Here is a 21,236-nt window from a genome sequence, read left to right as displayed (position 1 = left end):
TGGAGGGAGAGGGAGAAACAGACTCCCCGCTGAGCCAGGGACCCTGGGATCATGACAGAGGCCTCTCCTTCCATAGGGTTTTCTCTCATCTCTTGCATGTAACTTCTGCTGGCCTGGAACCTTCGCCTCTTCTGAATTCCCACAGCACATCCATAGTGTTTACTCCCGCTATGCCCCCTGGTCCCTGATCCGCACCACTGGTCTCTTCTGACTGGCAGAGGCTGGGCCTGGAGGGGCTCCCTCACCTTCCCTGGCATTTCAGGCGGTTCGTCCTGCAACTCAGAGGAGGTGCCGGGGGGCCAGTCCGCATTCAGGTGCAGTGGGCGTGGATTTGTACCATTTCCCAAAGAGCTGGCTACACACACTGATAATTTCATGTGGTAGAAATCATCGTGTCTTTGGGGTTCCCTCTGTCTAGGCACATTGTCCGACCCTCTGGCTTATAGACCTTGCAACTTAGCTCCCATCTGCCTGCTGTTTTGGTCCACAACATCACCATCACCAAACAGAAAGGTATAGTATAGAAACTTGACTCAAAGTACACCACTAAATTTGAGTCAAACTTTCTTTCTTAAAACTCTTAAGTGATGGGCACTTAGGTGGCTCAGTTGGTTGGACGACTGCCTTTGGCTCAGGTCATGATCCGGGAGTCACTGGATCGAGTCCCACATCGGGCTCCCAGACTCTGAGGGGAGTCTGCTTCTCCCTCTGACCTTCTCCCTTCTCATGTTCTGTCTCACTCTCGTTCTCTCTCAAATGAAAAAAATAAAAAATCTTTAAAAAAAACAAAATAAACCAACTCTTAAGTGAAACCAAATCTTTGGGAGTTTGCTGGCTTTGAAGAAAAGTTAATGAGCTATATTTAAATGAATAGTTCCTGGAATTATTAAACTAGAAAATCAAAAGGATTTTTTGGTACTGAGCCAAACCAGAATGAAAGGGTGTGATGGGGCAGCGGGTGACCCTAAGCCTTGGAGGAGCCCCTGTCCACGCCTTCTCTAAACATTCAGTTACAGCCCTCCAGCCTGCACAGGTGTCCCACAGTCTCCTCCAGACTTGGTTCCGTTCCCCCGGGTACGTGGTCTGCATTGGGCCAACAGCACCAATCCGGTTCTCGGTAGTCTTCAAAATGGCTACAGAAAGTAGTCTGTGAGAGACTAAAGCTGTGGCACAGTCCGGCTTCACCTCATAGATGGCCTGGAAGGCCAGACCCCCGAAGCCTATCCTTGTGTAGGGAGAACCAGGGGGCAGCTGTGTTTGGAGGTCCAAGCCCTCTCTGCCCAGCCAGCCCTGGGTCTCCACTGCCCCCCCCACATCTCCCTCAGAGGCAGGCAGGTTATGCTGATGGTGACATCCAAGATCAGAAAACCCCAGTTTACCTTTGGGTTGTCCTGAAGCTCATGGAAGGAACTCTGTACCTCCCTTCGAGGGAAAACAGTCCATTGCTAATAGTAATTCATCATTTTCTCTCCTAGTTAAAATGTGCTCAGTACTGGCCACAAAAAGAAGAGAAAGAAATGATCTTTGAAGACACAAATTTGAAATTAACCTTGATCTCCGAAGATATTAAGTCCTATTACACAGTACGGCAGCTGGAATTGGAAAACCTTACAGTGAGTATGGCATGTATTCCCTCCTTCCCACGGCCGCTGCTTGAGATGTCTTTCCACCTGGGTGCTATTACCTAATGCCACTTTTTCTGAGTTTTGTACACTCTGACCGAGATGTGGTCTTAGCCCTGTGGGAAGCAGAGCTTACCTGCTTACCTACCAGGGGAGCTAGGGGTGGGGGGGGGTCCTCAGGCCCCTCCTCCAAGAGCTTTCTCCCTGAACTGTAACACTAGTTCATTGTAGTCTCTAGGGAAAAGGGAGTTTCTCAGCCAAAACTTCTCTCTGTTCCTGTCTTTGCAACTGCCGTGGGACTGACATGGTAGCCGTAGGTCACATAGCGGCCACTGCCTCTTTTCTTGTCCACAGTCTCTTCAGCTTGAAGCGAGGGAAGAAGGGCCCTTCTGGGGCTGACTCCCAAGGTCATAGTCACTAGTGTACATTTTCTAAGTGAGGTTTTGGGCTTATTTGTCTTGGGAGGAACGTCTAGCACCAGCTGCTGGCTCTCCTTGGGAGGTGGTCTTGGAACAGATCAAGGCATAGGGCTAAGCAGCAGCACCACAGAAGGCCCTACCCACAGGGATTCTAAATAATTCTCCAGAAGCCATCACCCGGAAGACCCTGCACCAGGATGGGCAGCTCCTGGGAACAGCCTCGGCCGTGGCGGTCAGACCCACTCCCTTCCAGCCACTCGTGGGGCTGGACTCCCAGCCCCGCCGTCTCAGACTGTCAGACATAGAGCCAGGGGCATCTCGCCTCACCATGGCTCAGTTTCCCCCTCTTCCAGATGGGGTTTTTTTTAAGGGCTCAGACGGCAAGAAGCACAGTTAAGTGTTAGAACAGCACCTCGCTCAGCCCCTGCCGGGGTCAGCACGTTCTGTGGGGTTGATGTGGCGGGGTTAGCCAGGGTGGTCCCCACCCAGATCGGAGGGATGGCGGGAGCAGTGCCAGCTTGGATGGGGGCTTGGCTGGGGGGCTGCCCGTGACTTCAGCTCACATGTTCGTGTTCAGCTGACTGCATTCCAGTCCCCTGCCTCCTATTGTTGCATAACTGACTGGAGTGAGAGCTAGAACGGAGCGCGGGCTGCCGTAAGCAGAGCGAAGTAAGTGGCGTGGCTTTTTGGGGAATGCAGCGACGCGGCTCCTGAGCATGACAGCCCGGGCCTGCCGCAGCCCCCCAAGCCTCGGGGACTCTGGTTTACGGAGGGCTTCGATGGAGCATTTTCAGGACTAACAGCAGCAGCGTGTTGGAATGTGCCTGGAGGATCATGTTGTAGACCGCTCTTTTTCATGCTTTTTAAAATGCGCAAGCCCTGACATCAAGAGGGACTTCTGGTAAACCCTTGAGAAAATTTTTCCCGCTTGTTGAGGGAAATGGAATTCGGACGGAGCAGAAGGGGCTCGTGATGTCCGCTCAGTGGCACGCCTGCAGCAGCGCGGAGGTTTTGGTGTTGGGAGAGGCTGTTTGCTCGAACAGACCTTGTTCTTAAAAATTCTTTTCTCAGGCGTGGATCTGTTCAAGCACAGGTTTAAAGCAAATTCCTTGAGAAAGAGGTGGGCAGCTGTGAGGGAGGGTGCGAGCGGGAGCTACTCCACACCTTCTTAATGATTAAAGAAGGAACTTGCTGTTAGTATATTTTCTTCTTACTCCTTTTTTAAAATCTATTTTTAAGTGTTTTTCTTTCCCTGAAAAATAGAAAGGGCATCTCTCATTTTAAGCCATACAAGGAGACCTTTTTTGAGGGAGGAAAAAATGGCCTTACTTAGGGTGGTTCTAGAAATGACCCTCATGTCGCCTGCAGAGTCTTCCAGTTCTGCAGAAGGACCTCCGTGTGTCAGAGCTGGTGCAGGGTTCCGTATGAGCATTCTTTGCTGATGTTAGGTCACTGGTGTTTATCGTAAACTCTTTCACAAGTTTTCATCACACCGGGCCCCGGGAGGCTGTTAGAACTGAAGCTGTAAGCTCTGGGAAGGTGAGGGCAGTGTCCTTACCTTATCCTGCCAGGGGTGGTGGCTGGCGTGGTAAGCATGTTGTGGACATTTTGCTAAGTGTGGGGAGGCATTGTTGGTTCACAGGCCTCTGGACTCTTCATAGGTTTAGAGGGAGGAGCAGGGCTGGAAATGGCACTGGAGGCCATTCTTCGTTCTGTTCCACTGGGAGCAGACGGGGCCAGGGGGAGAAACATCTGGGGACACGTTTCAGGGCCTTCGTTTCAGAAGCACCTGCAGCGGGCTCTGAACAGGAGCTCCGGAGCTGACACTTCGATTTTTAACTCCTGCCTCCTCACTTCACGGAGGGTTGGCCTCCAAGCCTCAGTATCCTGGTTGAGAAAATGGGAAAACAGGAATCCAGGCCTTGAAGGATTCAAGCGAGAGTTCGCATCAGTGAACTGATGTGTGCCGCACTGGGACGCTGCGGGGCTGGCGGGGCGGGTAGTGTTGACGCTCTCCTCCTCAGCTGTGTGCTGACCATAGCTGCCAGCTGCCAGATCTTGGAGCCGGGCCTGGTTACTTTTTTCCTCTAAAATGAGAGTCCTCTGAGACTTCCAGGTAGTCGTGTGAAGCCTTGCATTACCCAGAGCTGGAGCCACACATGCGGTGACGATGTTTTACTCTTCCATGGGAAACCCTACAGTGCTTTAGGATAGGGTTGCCGTTGGGTGGCCATGCAGCATCATTGTGATTTGTGGGGTAGAGAGAAATCACTTGTAACCATGAAGACAGCAGAGGGGATGGGGCATTGGAGGAGAGATGTGGACGAGAACGTTCCATGCTAAAGGAAGGGAAGTCAAGGCGGGAGCAGCCTCCAGGTCCAGTGTCAGGCACCCCCCAGTGCTTGGTATGTCTTGGCTGGGTGAGCAGACAGAAGGAACTCTGAGAAGGGAAGCTGTTCTTCGAGTTAGATGGGGGTGGGATGGGGTACACTTCGTGCTTACTTGAACGCCGTGATTTCTGTACAGATGATTCTCTTGGAGAATCTTTTTTTCTTAGAGAATTTCTTTTTTCTTTCCTTCAGTCTCAAGAAACTCGAGAGATCTTACATTTCCACTATACCACATGGCCTGACTTTGGAGTCCCCGAATCACCAGCTTCATTCCTGAACTTTCTTTTTAAAGTTCGTGAGTCGGGGTCACTGAGCACGGAGTACGGCCCTGTCGTGGTGCACTGCAGTGCTGGCATCGGCAGGTCGGGGACCTTCTGTCTGGCTGACACCTGCCTCTTGCTGGTAAGGAGGCCCCTGAAGGCCCCGGGAAGAGAAGGGAGCCCGTTTTAGGAGGCCCTCGCTGGGCCCTGTGCCCTTCCCCGAGCTTTTCTGTCATTGTCTCTGCAGTAAACTGGCCAGGATCTTTCGTTTTTAACAATTTTCCTCCTATGACAGTAGCTCTAAACTAAATAGCTTTGTTCGGAGTGATGTTCTTAAGTGGAATGTGGAATCGGGAAGATCCAGAGACTCCCTTTCTCTTACTCTTTCCCCCGTGCTCTTGTGGTCCCGATTTTGCTGCACTTTCACACCTTTGCTAGAATTCTGTCTCCCTGCTGTAATTTTTCCTGAGTAGAAACTGGCGGACTCGTCCAGAACGTTGATAACCACATTGTACTTGGGAGTTGAGGCCGACTGAATGATGTCTCCTCTCTGGCTTTCAGATGGACAAGAGGAAAGACCCTTCTTCTGTCGACATCAAGAAAGTTCTGTTAGAAATGCGGAAGTTTCGGATGGGGCTAATCCAGACAGCAGACCAGCTCCGTTTCTCTTACCTAGCTGTGATCGAAGGTGCCAAATTCATCATGGGAGACTCTTCAGTGCAGGTAAGCCTCGCTTCTGCTTACATTCCGGTATGTCGATTTTGAGTTTTTGTCTCTGAAGGAGGCTGTCAGTTGTAAAAGTTCAAACACTCCACCATGGCTCAGAAGAAATAGTTGTCTTCCGTGGCGAAATAGCTAGAAGGTTGTGAAAATGCTCACTGCGATCCGATTTCTGCTATGGATGTGCTGACGTAGAGAACATTGATAGGGAGAATAGACTTTATTTTCAAAAGATTTCATCTTCCAAATATACGTATCTGTAGCCCCAGGAAGCAGAGAGAGCCCCTCACCTCTGCTCACTTTAAAGGGGAGCAGATTTCCTGACAGATCAGCCCACCGTGAATGCTAACAGGGCTTTCTCTGCTGCTTTCCCTAGGAGCAATGGAAGGAGCTTTCCCATGAGGATCTGGAGCCCCCACCCGAACACGTCCCCCCTCCGCCCCGGCCCCCCAAACGCATCCTGGAGCCACACAATGGGAAGTGCAAGGAATTCTTCCCCAACCACCAGTGGGTAAAGGACGAAACCGGGGAGGATAAAGAAGACTGCTCTATCAAGGAAGAAACCAGAACCCCTCTAAATGTCCCTTGCAGCGTGGAAAGGTAAGCCCGAATGGGCCTGGCTTATTGAGGGTGAGGGGGACTGACCTTCTGATCCAGAAACACATTGATATTGAAACCCTGAGGACCCAGCCTCCTCTTGGCAAGCATCGCCTCTGTGTCTTTGGGGAATGGGACCCCTGGACCAGCACCGCTCCTCCCCTCGCTGTAGGAGCCAGGAGCATTTGACACTGTCACAGGTTGGCAGCTGTCCCCCATGCCCCCAGGTACCTACTTCAGTGGGGCTCTAGCACCACCTTGTGGTGCCTGTTGGAATCCTGCATCCGGGTAGCAGTCCCACCCAGAGATGACCTAGCCCTGCCCCTGGCTTCTACCCAGTCCTGAAACGTGCTCTCCAGGTTAGACCATGTACTAATTTAACCTTTTGTGTAGTTTTGATTAACGTAATGCCATTTAGCAAGGTTATTGAACACATTCTAATGCATGTGAAATACTGAGATCACTGGAACATGACCCCTGCTCTGTATTCTAGACCATCTTGTTGGGGCAGGTACAGTGGATTATGGATGAGACCCTGTGGACAATAAGGAGATGGAAGTGTATGCTGTGGTGGTCAGCCATCGAGAAGATACCCTACCTTCCCAGGGTGCTCAAGGAGGGCCTGCATGAGGCATGGAAGCATGGAGAAGGAATGGGTGTGAGCCTGAGCCCCAGCCTGTGGAGACAGTACCCTTGCTCCTGCTTCCTGGATGAGTGCACGCTTTGGCCCAGCATTTGTACACATCTAGAAATTTGGTTTGCAACACTTTGCAAACAGGAGTCCAAAGAGATCTATAGGGGGAGGTGTTCATTGTGGCATCACTGAAAACGGTGACAAGAGACAAGCTGATTGTATATGTAGGGATTAGGTAACTCGTGCTTTCTCCTTACTTTGGGATACTTTGGAACTGTTAAAGGATACAATCAGGAATGCACTAATGCAGCTAGACGTTGGAATAACAATACTGAAGTAAGCAGGTTAGACATGGCATGTCCGTGAATGGTCCTCTAGCTAAACTCATCATCAGAATCTTACCTGGGCGCCTTGCCAAATGCTGAGTGCCAGGCCCCAGTGCTGACGTGTGCAACTAAGTCAGCAGGGTCCTTATGCAACTGGGTCCCTATCACAGCCCCATCACCTCTGGGACTTGTCCAGTGGGGCCGTGCAATGTGCTCGGCAGTAGCTCCGTGAAAGTCCGCTCAGGAGACCGTGCCTGGCTTCCCAGGGTCTCTGGTGACGTTCTCAGGGCGTGCCAGTGTGCTCCATCTGAGGGCCTGCCAAGAGTTGAGAGTGAGCGAGGTGAGAGCTGGCACGTGACTGGTGTCTAGTCTGTCATGTGTTCTGTTCTGTATTCGCTAAGACTGGGGGGAGAGGGGATGCTTTTCAGTGTGTGTGTGAGAGAGAGAGAGAGCGAGAAGGTGGCAGGGAGGGGAGTGTGGATCTGGGAAGCCAAAAGTCAGCGAGTTCCAGGAAAAAATGGGGTTGTGCCAAGAACATAGGTGCCTCTGGACACCAGTGGGGGCCCACGTGCACACAGGCCTCAGCCCTGCAGCTAGGGCCCCACAATGGGGAGCAGAAAAGCAGGTGCTTTGTGCCACCTCCTGGGGAGGTAATGCCTCAGGGGTCCTGCCGACTACACACGGTGCTGCTAGGGTAGAAAAGCTGTGGAGATGCATGTGAGAAGCAGGACATCTTGTGGTCAGGTCTTCTGTCGGGAGGCAAGGGCAGGGGGAGAAGGAAAGGCCTGGGGGAGAGGAAGGGCCTCTGTTGCCTCTCCTGAGATAGGCCTGGAAGGAGAGCACAGTTCACATCGTCCCCGCACGGGGGCGCTCTGGCTTGCCACCAGGAGGGCAGCCGGTCTATACACAGGAGTCCTGAGAAATGGTCTTACTGGCAGGATTTGAGCGATGCTGGGGCCTCAACCCGGGGACAGGGCAGGCTGAGGGGCAGAGGGAATACGTGATGTCCTCATGTCAACAGCAGTAAAGGCTCCTGTGCAGGGGCCCGGGGAGAGAGAGAGAGAGCATGCGGGCCGCACCGTGGCCCTCCCTGAACTGAAGGGGAACATTGTCCAAGCAAACCCCAGGGCAAATTAGCACCTAGCTTTGCACCAGCGCCTGTATTTCTCAGCAGAGTCTCACCCACCTTCCATCACCAAGGAGTCCATGGGGCTCCAGAACCATACCCTGGCTGTGGCGGCCGTCTGGGTCTCTGGGGCAGGGGAGGGTGTGTGTGTGTGTGTGACAGGTGGGCTTCAGGTCAATATCCGTGTTCCCAAGGTCTTGGCAGTTCCCACTGTAGCGATACCATCGCCGCTTTTGTTTTCCTCAGAGTGAGTAACCCGTCTCTGTGCATCTCCTCCCTCAGCACCAGTCCAGACACTGAAGTCAGAAGGCGGGCCGTGGGGGCAGGTCCTGCCCAGGGGGAGCCCTCGCCGCCCAAGGAGAAGCAGGACCCGGCGCTCACTCCCTGGAAGCCCTTCCTGGTCAACATGTGCATGGCCACGGTCCTCACGGCCGGCGCGTACCTCTGCTACAGGGTATGTTTTCACTGACGGACATGCTGGCAAGACCGTGGGTACAGAAAGCACTGGCCGACAGCCCGGCGTTAGCATTCAGTGCTGTGGAAGGATCTGAGCCAGTCTCAGAAGAAACAGAGCAAAGGTTTTTAAAGGCTGGAACTGTGAAGGGCTAGCAAGAGAGAATTGAGGATTGATGCACTGGGGTTTTAAGGAGCCCTGTGATCCCAAAAATATATAAGAGTCTAATCTCAGGGCCTTAACCTATTCAGGAGTAAGTAGAAAAAATGCCAAATATGTCTCTCTCTCTCTCTCTCTTTTTTTTGTTACTGTTGTTTGTTTTTGAAAAAAAAATAATAGAATTACAACACATTGTTGTTTTTAACCTTTATAAAAAGCAGCTTTTGTTATTTCTGGGAAAAACAAAAAAGAGACTAGGCACTTAACGAAACTTCCTTGTACCCTTAGGTGGTGTCAGCAGATACGCAGTTTATATTGGATTTCCCAGGGAAAGATTTCCCGTGCTTTTACGAATGTAAAATCCTTTGGAGAAGAGGGTTTAAGGGTTCAGGGCGCCGTCTTGCTCAGTCGCTTCCTCTGCTCTGCGCACACTGAGCTAGGACAGCGCCTGTGAGCTTTCCCATTTTTAGAAGAGAAACAACAGAAGGCCATCTCTAGAAAGCAAAGCCCGGCTTCTGCTTTTGCTCAGGGTGTCCCACCAGTTTCCCATTGCTCATTTCTCCATCCATCCCTTCTCGCTCCGGCCATCTGGCGCAGGCCCTGCCCTCGTCACCCCACCGCCACAAACGGGGTTCCCCCAGGCCCCTGCGTCATGGTCTGAGGTCACAGCAGGGTGGCCACCAGCTTCTCAACCTGCCGTTGAGGTCCCGAAGGAACAGTTTCCACTTCCTTCAGAATAGAAATGCTGTTGCAGTAGAGATCCACACGCAAGATGCGTGTCGCTGGTAATGTACAGGGAAGACGGAGGTTTAGCCTCAGAACTCTAGTCGTGGAAATCACTTCACAGGACTTCTTAAAAATTTTTTAAATATTTTGTCTTTTTTTGCAAGCGGCCATCTTTGAGTACATCGGATGGTTTAGCAATGTGTAAACAATGCTTTCCCTAGGGGTGATTTTTGGGGAGACGGGCTGTCCTAAAAGAGAAACGAACCCCCTTCGCTGGAGGCTGGGGAGGCTGGGGTAGTGCGTGAGTCTGCCGCTCTGCGGGGGTGGGTCCGGGCTCATCTGAAAATGTTTGGTTTCATTCCAGTTCCTGTTCAGCAGCAGCACATAATCTGACCCACCTCCACTCCACCTCCACCCCACTGTCCGCCTCCGCTGCTAGAGCCCATGTGCGCCTGGCAGGCAGGCCGTGGTGGGTAAGGGCCGAGGACAGCGTAGCCAGCCGGGACCTGGAGGGACGTTTGTTCTGCACTAAAACCACCCTCCCCGGGCTGTTGGTTCTCACTCCTTTTGACTCTGTTTCCCCTCCCTTTACTTCGAGTATCCAATCCACTACCCATTTTTTGAGGAGAGCACAGTAGAGTCCGGTGCTGGTGGCCTGTGCGAGTCACGAGGCCCACCCCGCCACGTGCTCCCCCTTGGTGTGGCCCAGTGCAGCCCGGGTAGGCAGCACCCAGTGTCCTCCCCGCTAGACCTCCACGGAGACCGTGTGCAGTGAGCCTCTCCACTCCATATTTATTTTTTTGTTTTTGTCTTTTTTTCCCCAAAGGCATCCATAGTGCATTAGCATTTTCTTAAACCCATAACGTATTAAAAATTTTTGATGTCAGCCTTGCATCAAGGGCTTTATCAAAAAGTACAATAATAAACCCTCAGGTAGTGCTGGGAACATAAGACTTTGCCATGAGCCTGCTGCATCAGACCAGTACTAGGAAGGTGGACGGTTGTAAGCAGTCGTTATTTCGTGACATTGTGGGTAACGTGAGAAGAGGTTTGGCATATGTTTATAGAACATGGGATAATATATACTGAACACTTGGATATTTAAGATACATGACGTGAGATGACTTTGACCCAGTTATCCCCTCCCGGTATCTGCTAGAACCTTGTTCTCAGTCACTGCTTTCCCTGTGTGTATTAGAATGCATGTTCGGTCGTCTCGTGCCCCAATCAGATACCACGTGCTTGAAACACTTAGCTCTCTGCTTATTAATGTGCCCCTGTACAAGTCCAATCTACCTTTGCATGATCTGATCATTAACATGGCTGTGGTTCCTAAGACTTGCTGAAATCCGCCATTCAGCAGTGGAGTGATGTTTTCCAGTAACAGATATTTGCCGAATTCCTGGCATGACACTCTGGTGACTTCCTAGTGAGGCCCAGCCTGGCCTTGTCCAGCTGGGGCCCACTGTAACTCAGACATTCCAAGGGTATGGGAAGCCGTAGTCACACCTCACGCTCTGGACATATAGGCAAGCAGGGTCCCCCCCGCAACACCCTGGGGATCAGCCTCCATGGTCAGAAGTTCACGCTCCTTTCGAGCAGACTGTGATTTGGAACCAAGGCAACTGTTGGAAACCACACGCCCAAAGCAATCTGGGTGACAGTCCCTCGGAGTCCGCCTGCCACCGTCCCGTTCTGGGGGCCTTGCTGAGAGCCACGTCTGCCCCTGCCCTTGAACCCTGGGGACTGATGGTGCTCACGACTCTTCCTGCAAGGGAGCTTAAGACCTCCACATTAAGTGGCTTTTTTAACAAGAAAAACAAAACAAAACAAAAAACAAGGCAGCTGTAGCTCACAAGCTGCTCTTTTGCCAGCATTTTCACATTTTGCCTTTCCCATGTTAGAAGCCCGTGCAGAGAAACTCTGCGGCGGGAACATTCGAGGCATCGCTCCGCAGAGCCTTGGTGAGGTGTGGGTGAGGCTGAGGTGCCAGGCTGGAGGCGTTTTTGAGTTGGGCTTGTTTGTTTGTTTTTTGAAGTCCTGTATATGTATGTAGTAGTTTGGGTGTGTATATATAGTAGCATTTCAAAATGGATATACTGGTTTAACCTCCTATCCTTGGAAAACAGATGGCTCTCCATCTTGTTACACATATGTTAGAGAAGTAGCGAGCTGCTCTGCTATATGCCTTAAGCCAATATTTACTCATCTGGTCATTATTTTTTACAATGGCCATGGAATAAACCATTTTTACAAAAATAAAAACACACAAAAAAAGCGAGGTGTTTCGGTATAATACCTTTTCAGGTGTGTGTATACATGGCTGCATGATGGGGGGTGGGGGGCGCGCGTCTCAGGGTCTTCTGTGACCTCACAGAACTGTCAAACTGTACAGATTTCCAACTTGCCACATAAATGATGGGTTTGCATTTTAGTTGCAACAATAAAATTTTTTTCTAAAGAACATGGATCTGGGGTGCCTCCCGTGCCTTTGTTGAATGGGCCTAAAGGAGGACGGGTACCTCCTGTTTCTTGCCGCCGCCACCAGAAAGCACGTACTGTCGCTCAGGCGGCCGAGGGTTACTGTGGCCCCCTGGGGTTGTGCTCACCTTTGAGCTGGGGAACCATTCCCTTCCTGGTGAGTTTATGTGACACTTCCGGCGTCAACCCAGCTTCTTGGACGACAACAGAAGCCACCTTCTGAATGCCCAGGGCCTCGGGCTACCTTAGCAAACCACCCAGACTGCTTGGAGGACTGCTCAGAACGCGTCCTCCTCAGTATCTGTCGAGCTGTGCTTGCTGGAGAAGTGACAGGATAGAACATTCACCTAGTCCTTCCTTGTACGCCGTTCATCTTCTCTAAAGAGAGTGGTTGACTCCTTGTTCTGAAATAATTTCAGATTTATAGAGTGTTGCAGAAATAGTACAGAGTTCCCTTATACCCTCCAGGGCTGTGTGATTGGCCGCTTGGGCCTCCTGGCAGGATCCGCAGACTGTGGTCATGTGACCTTGGAACGCCGCAGAGGGCTGTGGCCATGGGAAGGTGGTGTCACACCCACTGTCACTTCAGTCTTTGTTTCAGATACAAAATGGCATCTAAGCTTTCAGGAAGTGGTGGAATGCCAGTGTGGGGGGGAGAAAAATGGCTGAAATCATAACTGGCACAGAAATCAGATGAGGCCAAGGGCAAGACGAGGAGGGGCCGTGCTGCTTGGTGTCTGTGTAGGAGTGGGCTCTCGGGGAGGCTTCGCGAACACGCGGAATACGCGGAATACCGACGGCACAGAGAGCACCTTCGGGACGGGCTTGTGGGGGCCGCTTTGTCCCTCCATGGGAGGTTTGGGGAAACAACCACTATGCTCTGCTTTTTCCAGGTAAAGGGAAACACCCAGACAAATCGTTTTAATCGAAATTTCAGAAAATCGAACCTAAGGACAAGGCAAATAAATACTAAATTCAGTCTAAAAGCACAGAACATATACAGGAAGTTTACATGAGAAGCCTTCACTCAGAGTCCCCAGCGCCACTGTCGGGAGTCGCATTCATCCCACAGGCTGTCTCTGCGGCTCAGCACAAAAGCAGCTCAGGGCATCTTTGAGGTTTTTTTAATAGATTTAAATAGGAAACTAATTTTCCTTAAACATGTTCTTCAGTGAAATCTTTTTTCAAACCAGTTTATGGCTTCCAAAACAGTTTATTAACTGTCTAACCCTATAAAAGGCGTCACGTTGACTTGCTTCAAGAGTTCTGTTCCCTGATGATGGGAGAGGGCAAGGTGAACACTTCCTGCCACGACACTCAGGGTTGCTCGGCCGGTGGCATTTTCTTCTTTGTGCCGTTGAACACGGGAGAATAAGGTCTGTGGTCAGCAGGCTCCACAGCGAAACCTTCGGGCTGCAGCTCGGCTTAAGAGCATGAATTGTGAAACCCCAGCTCCCTCTTCCCACTGTCCCCAGCCTGCAGAGGGGACAGCCCGCTGCTGCTGATGGGACCCGCCGTGTCCTCCTCAGCAAGAGCAGTCCGCCTGCTTGCCTGAACCAGAACCTGCGGGGAGAACCCCAAGTGTCGTGCATTCCTCTTGGAACCTTTCCCTCCAGGCCTCATCCTGCCTGGCCTTGGCCCTTTTGCCATGCAGCTCGCTGGGGAAGGTCAGACACATTGTCAGGACCAAAAAGCTGATCCTGTGGTTAGTCGTACAACCTTCAAAGTACCGGCCAGCCTCGTCTGCTCCAGTACGGAAGGCCTCATTTGTGCCCCTAGAAGTCGTGACTGGTCTGAGACGGAGGGAGGAGCGCAGGCCAGCTCACACCTAGTGGGGAGCACACAGCACACCCCCCACCCCAAACTCTGTTCCTGTCAGGGCTGGGTGGGAACGAAGACAAGGAAGCCAACGTTGGAGTTCATCAGCCAAGGCTTAAAATATCGTGATTTCAACATCCGCCTCCTGGCAGAAGGCGTCTTCTGTTTGTTCCAAGTAGAGTTTGTCCATCCTCTCAAAAGCCAGGCGTCCTTTCTCACCTGAAATAGTAAGGTGACATGTCACTGGATTGTCCCCCCCCCCTTGGTGTTCCCGCTCTGGTGAGCCAAGATGGCCTTCGTGCCGACGCCTGGGTCTTGGGTGCTCCTGTAAGGGGCAGAGGCGGGGAGCGTTGGAGGAGCTCCTGCTGGCCACTCGCATGGACCCAGTGCCTCGCCCCTACATTCACGACAATTGGCTGAACCGTGTTCCTGCCTCGCATCTGGTGTTCATTCCCCAGAATCATAAACTGAAGTTTAAGAGGGAAATAAAAGCACTTCTTGCCACCTCAACCATGAAGGAAACCTATCTTGGCCAAATGCAGTTAAACGGGTCACTAACAGTGCCCAGCCCATGTGCTATCCTGCATCCTGGAGGGCTGGCCACGGCCTCTCTGGCACCACCTCCCGGAAGTCCTCCGGTGCCCCACTGCACCACACTTTACCGAATGACAGTGTGGCCTCTCGGGCTGCTGTTCTCACGGCCTCCAGGTCAGACTGGCACAAGCTGGCAATCTGATCGATGCTTTCGATGCCCTGTTGGAGGTGGGGAGGGGGAAGAGGATCCTTTAGGGGACATTTTAAGTAGCAAGTGCAATCTACTTTTGTAAGTTCGGCAAGACCCCAGCCCTGGCACGGACCAAGGGGCCTCAGCCCCCTCCTTTTCTGAAGGCTTACAGGTTTCTTATGTGGCCTCAAGTTCATCAGGAGTGCCTTTAGAAGTGCCTCACCTTTTCCATCCTGACACCTGCCCATGAGCCAGGCCATTGGCAGAGCTTTATGGATACCTTCTAGAAGGTCTTTTTTGAAAAGGAGAAGACCTGCTTCCCTCGAGACCTTCCTGTCTCCTCCTCTCCTAACTGTCCCCTCCTGGTCAGACTGAGAGCATCAGGTCTGGGCACAGCCGACCCTGGCTGCTCACCTCCGGGGCCAAGGACCAGAGCACACTTTGCCTTCCTCTACAGGGCACCCCACCCCTACCGCCTTACTGGTTGGTTGATTATAACTAGATGGTCATCTTAGAATTTCTCTGGTTCTTTCCAGAGAGAATGGGGTGAGTAAGTTTAATCTGTTTTTCCTCCAGCAGTTCGGCAATGGTTTTTCTAAAATGAGAGCTCCAGATGCAGGTGAGGTGGAGGCGAGATGAGCACCCTTTCACCTCTCCTCTGGGAGCGTAAGTGGCTGAGCTGAATCTAGACGCTCCAGACGTTTCCTATTCTCTGGCCTGGAGTCACACTCCACACTCAAGGAGAGTTCAGCCTAAGGAGATCATTCAGAACTCCATATATATTTTTTAAAGCTCGTAATGATACTATTTATAATAAAAATGGAAGGTGAACCTCAATTTGGTATCACACGAGAGTGGGGGAGTCCGTTTAACTTAAGATGACCCGTTCATAGAGAGTGCTACCCGCCTGCCGCTGAGAATTCCTGTTAAACTCACTGCTTTTAAATTGTTTTTAGCATGATCAACAATCTTAAATGCTCACACACACCCACAAACAAAAGAAACACAGCAAAATGCCAACAGTACTTTCCACTAAGTATTAGGATGATGACTAAACTCTGTGTTTCTGTGTTTCACTTTTTTTTTTTTTCCTACAATGAGCTAATGGTGCTTTTAGAAATTTTTTATTGAGAATATTACAACATAGAATCCAGGGCCTCCGAAGCGAGTGTCTGGGGCCACTTACTTAGTCGAGCACAGGCAGAGCCAACGCTCCTTGACCACTGCTGAGCGGCCTCTGTGGGCAGACCAGACATCTGCTTCTCTAAAACGATCTCTTCAGGGGCTGTTTTCTGGTTTGGGGGGTTTTTTTGGAGGGTGTTTGTTGTTTTTGTTTTTTGGGTGTTTTGTTTGTTTTTTTATTTTGCTGGCGGTAAGTTTTTTTTGGTGGAGGGGCTCCCTGGTGAAATACCTTTGACATGAACTGACTTCAGGCTTCTCCCTGCCCTCGGCGGGGGCAGGTTAGACTCACCCTAAGGTGTTTGAGCGCCACACACGCGGCCTGCTGGAGTTTGGCATCGTTCTCCGTCAGAGCGTTGGTGTAGAAGAGCAAAGCCTGGGGAATTAAGTCGCTGTGAGTAGGGGGCTTCCAGGCCTCCCAGCGCTGGCAGTAAGTCACGCCCTGCTTACCCTTCTCTAAACAAGAATCGGGGAATCGGGCCCTGATCTAGTCATCTTTGCACTATGGCCACCCGGTCTCGGGGTGACTGCGGCAGCATTTGGTTTATCTCTAAAGACACTGGTCCCTGGGCTCATGGTAATCAAAATCGAGATAAAATGTGGCATCTGAGAAATCAGATGTCCAGCCAGGGCCAACCGAAGACTTGGGCGTGCAGAGGGAGGTGGCCTTGGGGGCCGAAAGCTGAGCTGCTGCCTGAGGCCCGAGGACAAAACAGCTCTTCCCTTCAGTCCCCTTTCCCAGTCACAGTGATGGCCCCATCCCCTCGGGCACCTCAGCCAGAGGAGAGCTGCCACCGGCTTCCCAAAATAGCACAGGTTCATTAGGAAGCATGCGAGAAGGCACCTGGCTAAGGTGAGACCGTAGGAAGGCCTTGGTCTTGCCCCTTTAATTCTACATGCAAGCGACAGATCACAGGGATAGAGAGAAAACCGACCTCCCCGCAACTCTCACACACACACACACACGTAGCCAGGAGGCTGCCGCCTCCCAACCTCACGCCATACCTTTTCCCGAAAGCTCTTGTTCCTGGCTGCTCTGGCCAGGCGGGCACTGGCTGCCCTGCACACTCGGGGGGGCCCGTCCAGCTGGAGCAGCGCCCAGGCCCTCAGTGTCTGGGGCAGGGGCTGGAGCTGGCCCAGCCGCTTCCCCTGCAGCTTCCTGACCGCCTTGCCCTGCCCTGCGCACTGCAGCTCCTCGACGAGGGTCACTGGAAGAGAAGTGGGCCAGGGTCCCACTGATTGCCGTCGGCGATACGGCTGCAGGTCTCTTTGGCCGCTGCCAGCAGCCATGGGGAAACAGATCCCAGGGCAGGCCCGTGTGATCACCATGGCTCAGTCTGGATTGGTTTCAAAGGGCCTCCTGGAATCTCTAGGAAGGCTTTCTAGCAAGGGCTCAGATAGACCCTGAAAATGATAAAACCTCACCCAGCAGCCTCCCAGCCCCTACCTTCCTTGGTGAGCCGGCCAAAATGCTTCTCCAGGTCAGAGACACTGTGCCGCTGCAGGTAGCTGTGGAACTGGAACCAGGTGACCGTCTCTTCTTCGGGAGGCCCGGCTCTGGGGAGCAGCCCCCCACAGCTGACCACCTGCTCCAGGAGCCTCCTGCATGCTGGCGGCACAAGAAGAGGCCGTGAGGGAAGACCAGGCCCTGTGGAGCTTCTCCGCCAGGTGCGGCTGGGTCAGTTTAAAAGGTTTTCCAGTGGCCTGTGGGCGACGCCCCTCCCTGGGCCTCCCCTGCCTGACGGAAGGAGCGTGCTATAGCTGGGCTCTGCAGGCCCCGAGACGGGCGTTGTTCTGGGGGTGCGTCTCCTGCCCTGGGCTGGGCTGGGCTGGGCTGGGCGGGGTGCCCCGTGTCTGGGAACATTCAGGCCGAGTAGCAGCCCCGCGCTGGTTAGAGCGGCCCCAGTTCCCGAGCCACTGGAAGGGAGATGCTCTGAGTTCCGAGAAGAGTCCAGCCAGCATTGGAGGACACCGTTCTCCTCCCTCCCTTCCCATAAGCGTTCGTTCTTAACCCCTTTAATGTTCTGGTGGAAGCTACACGGTCCATCTGCAGAGACACGGACCAAGCGGCAAAGGCCGACAACTTCGGTTTCGCAAGCTCCTTCCTACTCCCGGGGAGAGGAGGCGACTCGTGGGCCAGCTGAGAAGTGTCCTCCCTCTGGTGCCATGAAGACACGGGGGATGCAGGCAGGGCTGGAACCAAATCCCCAGCGCACTCAGTACAGCGTTGCTTGTGGGAAGTGCGGGTACCTATTTCCAGCTGTCCCGGGTACTTCCCTCGGACTCTGTGCAGGAACGTTTTCTTGAGCTGGTTCAGCAGCGTGGTGCCGGCGCAGGACAGGACCCTGCCGGGCTCTGTGCACCCTTCCCACAGCTTCAGGCACCCCTTCCTCCGAGCGGCCTGCGGAACGACTGAAAGCCCGGGTCAGGCCCCCGCGGGTGGTGGGGAAGGGCCGGCAACGAGCGACCCACAGGTTTCCTCCCGCTCTGAGGCCGGAGGGGTCAGGGAGGTGAGGGGTGACCGGACCCCACGCAACTTCCCTTCCCACGTCCCACATGACCCACGAGGATAGGCAGCTTCAGCTTCGCCAGGCCTCTCCCCCGCGGTCTCCGTAGCAACTGGGACAGCTACAGCCTCCAGCTTCTCGTGGACACACGGAGTTTCCGTAGGGAGCAGGCAGGTTGGGGGGCACTGATACTGTTTGTGTTTTAGTGCACGCTCTGTGCCTCAGAAGTGTCCTGGGGATTAGGTCACTGAACACTCTCCAGGGGCCTCCCCTTTATACAGATGGGGAAGCCGAGGCCCAGAGAGGTGAATCCTTTGCCCAGAGTCACACAGCTGACGGAAGAGTGCCGCCGACTTCAGGGCGGCCCAGTCTACAGTCTGTCAGAGCTCAGCCCAGTCGCCGCCACCCCGGCGCATCCCCCCCGGACTCCAGTTAATTGTGAACGTCAATCAGGAGGCAAGGCGAGGCTCCCCTGGGCTTCGTAGCCCCTCGCTTCCTGCCATTCACAAGAGCGGCCCGTGGGTGGCAGGCAGTTACTTACTTTCTTCGATGGATGTTGCCTTGCCGACCTTCTCAAAATCGAGCACAGAAAGCATCTCCAGAACCTGCTTTTGCTGCGCAGCTTCTTCCAGAAGGCTCTCCTGGACCACCCTCGACAAGTTAGGAGAGGCCAGTTTCTGGAAAGCAGCCCACAGTGCTCCTTATTAGCCCAGAACACGCCCCCTGAGGTCCGAGATCACGACTGCAGCTCCCACCTCCCCCTTGCCCATCCTTTCTATCCTGACAGTAGCTCTCATCCGGGGATCCCTGAGGCACCAAGGCGGCAGAGATGGTGGGATGCAGGCTGCGACTGCCAGGGGCGACCTTTGCCACCAGAAAGGGCCTCCCTGGCGGAGCAAGCCAGCCAGTGCAGGCAAGCAGAGCTGAGCAAGACCCAGTTGAGAATATTTGAAACCCTGGATCCAGCTGATCCTGAAGCCAACTCCAGGGCCTTTCAGTTCTGTGACCCAGAAAGTTCTTTCTGGTTGAGCCAGCTTGGAGGGGGGCTCTGGTGTCTGCAGCTGAAGGAGCCGCGGTGTCTGATTTTGGTCCAGCACTTGGGATACATAAGAGCCCCGTGACTCTTCTCCCAGGCCTGAACCTTCCACAGAGGAATCAGAGTCTCCCTGGCTCTCAGGGTGGGGCTGTCCTGCCTGCACGTGCTCCCCACCACCGTCAAGATCAGTTCTTTGCAAAGAGGACTCCCCATCCCCAACCTGGTTTCCCACCAAGCCGCCCCCGACCCCCGACCCCCCAGCCCCATCCCTTAGTCACCTGCAACAGAACTTTGCAGACTTGGAGGTGGACCGTGAGCAACCTGTCCAGCTCCAGGGTGCCGGCCGTGAGCCCCCTAGATGACGCTTTCCTTGGGGGCAACGGGATCCTGTCCTTTCTGTGTTGGATCGAGAAGAACTGGGTGACCATTCCAGTTAGCAGCCCAGCTCCCTCCGAGGAGGGAAGACACCCTCCCTTCTTGGAGAGCTCTGATCAGGGAGGCTCACTCCAGGCCCCAGGGAGAAAGAGCTCCACCCAGGAGAAATCCAGAGAAAAGCAGCAAATGCCCGCAACAACTCAGAACAGGCGCTGGCGTGGTGTGGGCCCTGGAGACAGGGCGAGTCGGGGACACTTTCCAAGGTGGGCAACCTGAAGTCAGAAGTTCAAACTAACCCTTAGCTCGGGACTTGGTCACAAACTAATCCTTAGTGACTCAGGACTGGTCTGCCCTCCCGGCCTCAGTGTACTCATCTGTAAAGTGGGGACAGGAATACCAAGCTCAGGGCAATGAGGGGTGAGGGCAACCCTGCCAGCCAGCAGGCCTGGCACCATGTGGACTTCATGGTAGGAGCCGAGCCCAAGGCCCGAGGACACGGTGACCCTGGGATGTCGGTGGGAGTGCCAGCCCCTCCCCATGGGGTCGTGAGAGGAGGAGACGAAGTTTACTGTGTATCCTCTGCTGCCGCTGAGATTTGGTCCTGGAGCCAGGTGTGAGCGGGGCAGACGGGGCTGCTGAGCTGAGGAGGTGGATGTCAGAGGTGAGGGCAGATTGTGCAGAAGAACAGGGAGCGTGGGTCACTGCTCACTGCTGCCCGTACGAGAGGCAGAGCACAGAGGTTCTACTGTGTGTTTTACTGTCATTTTTTAAGATGAACACGAAACAGCCCATTGCTCAGAGCTGAGGACCATGCTGCGGGACTGTCATTCACTCAGTGGTCAGTACCGGCCCACTCCGCGCCAGGTGGTGGGCACGCAGGGGCGGGGAGCACAACAGACAGACGAGGTAAGTACAGACTGGGCCGAGGGCCATTGATGGCATTGGCTGGAAGCCCACAGGAGGCCTGGAACGGAGGCTGCTTCCCCGGGTCTGTGCTGGGAGGGAGCGCACTTACCGGGGTCCCGGGCAGCCCCCGAACAGGGACAGCTCCTGCGGGGCGAGGTCGGCGTTGAGGAAGGCGAAGCTCTCCAGGATGCACTCCATCAGGCTCTCGGCGGAGGCGTGCTCCTGGGGGGCTCGGTGGGGCTGTGGACGGAGCGGCGAGCCCTCAGCTCGGACCCTTAGGAAGAGGTTGCGAGCCTCAACTGCCCCAGTGAAACGCCCCCAGTGAAGGACAGGCAGATAGCCTGTGACAAGGGATGGCGCAGGAGCACAAGGGACACAGGTCTGAAAAGCCTCACCTGGCTCACAGCCCACAGGGCCAGGGCCAGGGCTGTCAGATTGTTTGATTCTCAAACAAAAAAAAAAGCTGGAAACTTAGATTTTTGTGGGAAGCTGTCAATTTTTAAATATTGGCCACCAATTCCAAATTATTTTTATTTTTTTAAATATTTTATTTATTTATTTGACAGAGATCACAAGTAGGCAGAGAGGAAGGGAAGCAGGCTCCCCGCTGAGCAGAGAGCCCAATGCGGGACTCGATGCCAGGACCCTGGGATCATGACTTGAGCTGAAGGCAGAGGCTTTAACCCACTGAGCCACCCAGGCGCCCCCATCTAGCATCTTCTGACCCAGGCAGGTGGGGCTGAGGCTGGGTGTTCTGCTTCCTCCTCTCTCTCTGCC

The 21,236-nt window shown here is 53.5% G+C and overlaps 2 protein-coding genes across 11 annotated transcripts in view; one reads left to right on the top strand and one right to left on the bottom strand.

The window, feature by feature from the left end:
• The window catches only part of PTPN1 (protein tyrosine phosphatase non-receptor type 1), a 75,368-nt gene extending 54,792 nt beyond the window's left edge, over positions 1 to 20,576 (top strand). For 4 of the 5 annotated variants that reach the window (XM_045082094.1, XM_013053181.2, XM_013053182.2 and 1 more), the window contains 6 exons: positions 1,476 to 1,613; positions 4,624 to 4,833; positions 5,253 to 5,414; positions 5,788 to 6,011; positions 8,377 to 8,548; positions 8,996 to 11,903. In XM_045082094.1, coding sequence (XP_044938029.1) covers positions 1,476 to 1,613; positions 4,624 to 4,833; positions 5,253 to 5,414; positions 5,788 to 6,011; positions 8,377 to 8,548; positions 8,996 to 9,142 — 1,053 coding nt within the window. In that variant the 3' untranslated portion in view covers positions 9,143 to 11,903. Of the gene's footprint in view, positions 1 to 1,475; positions 1,614 to 4,623; positions 4,834 to 5,252; positions 5,415 to 5,787; positions 6,012 to 8,376; positions 8,549 to 8,995; positions 11,904 to 20,325 lie in introns of those variants that run through there. The other variant, XM_045082095.1, reaches the window with a different exon arrangement.
• The window catches only part of RIPOR3 (RIPOR family member 3), a 71,780-nt gene continuing 63,342 nt past the window's right edge, over positions 12,799 to 21,236 (bottom strand). For all 6 annotated transcript variants that reach the window (XM_045082088.1, XM_045082092.1, XM_045082091.1 and 3 more), the window contains 9 exons: positions 20,569 to 20,699; positions 19,457 to 19,574; positions 18,684 to 18,819; positions 17,886 to 18,047; positions 17,083 to 17,244; positions 16,641 to 16,843; positions 15,928 to 16,011; positions 14,395 to 14,485; positions 12,799 to 13,951 (listed from right to left, as the gene is read on the bottom strand). In XM_045082088.1, the coding sequence (XP_044938023.1) occupies positions 13,848 to 13,951; positions 14,395 to 14,485; positions 15,928 to 16,011; positions 16,641 to 16,843; positions 17,083 to 17,244; positions 17,886 to 18,047; positions 18,684 to 18,819; positions 19,457 to 19,574; positions 20,569 to 20,699 (1,191 nt within the window). In that variant the 3' untranslated portion in view covers positions 12,799 to 13,847. The remainder of the gene's footprint in view (positions 13,952 to 14,394; positions 14,486 to 15,927; positions 16,012 to 16,640; positions 16,844 to 17,082; positions 17,245 to 17,885; positions 18,048 to 18,683; positions 18,820 to 19,456; positions 19,575 to 20,568; positions 20,700 to 21,236) is intronic.

Source organism: Mustela putorius, unplaced genomic scaffold, assembly GCF_011764305.1.
Source record: "Mustela putorius furo isolate JIRA1106 unplaced genomic scaffold, ASM1176430v1.1 tig00000592_pilon_pilon_pilon, whole genome shotgun sequence".
Taxonomy (NCBI): domain Eukaryota; kingdom Metazoa; phylum Chordata; class Mammalia; order Carnivora; family Mustelidae; genus Mustela; species Mustela putorius.
The sequence above is the reverse complement of the archived record's forward strand: the minus strand, read 5'-3'. Positions and strand labels throughout refer to the sequence as shown.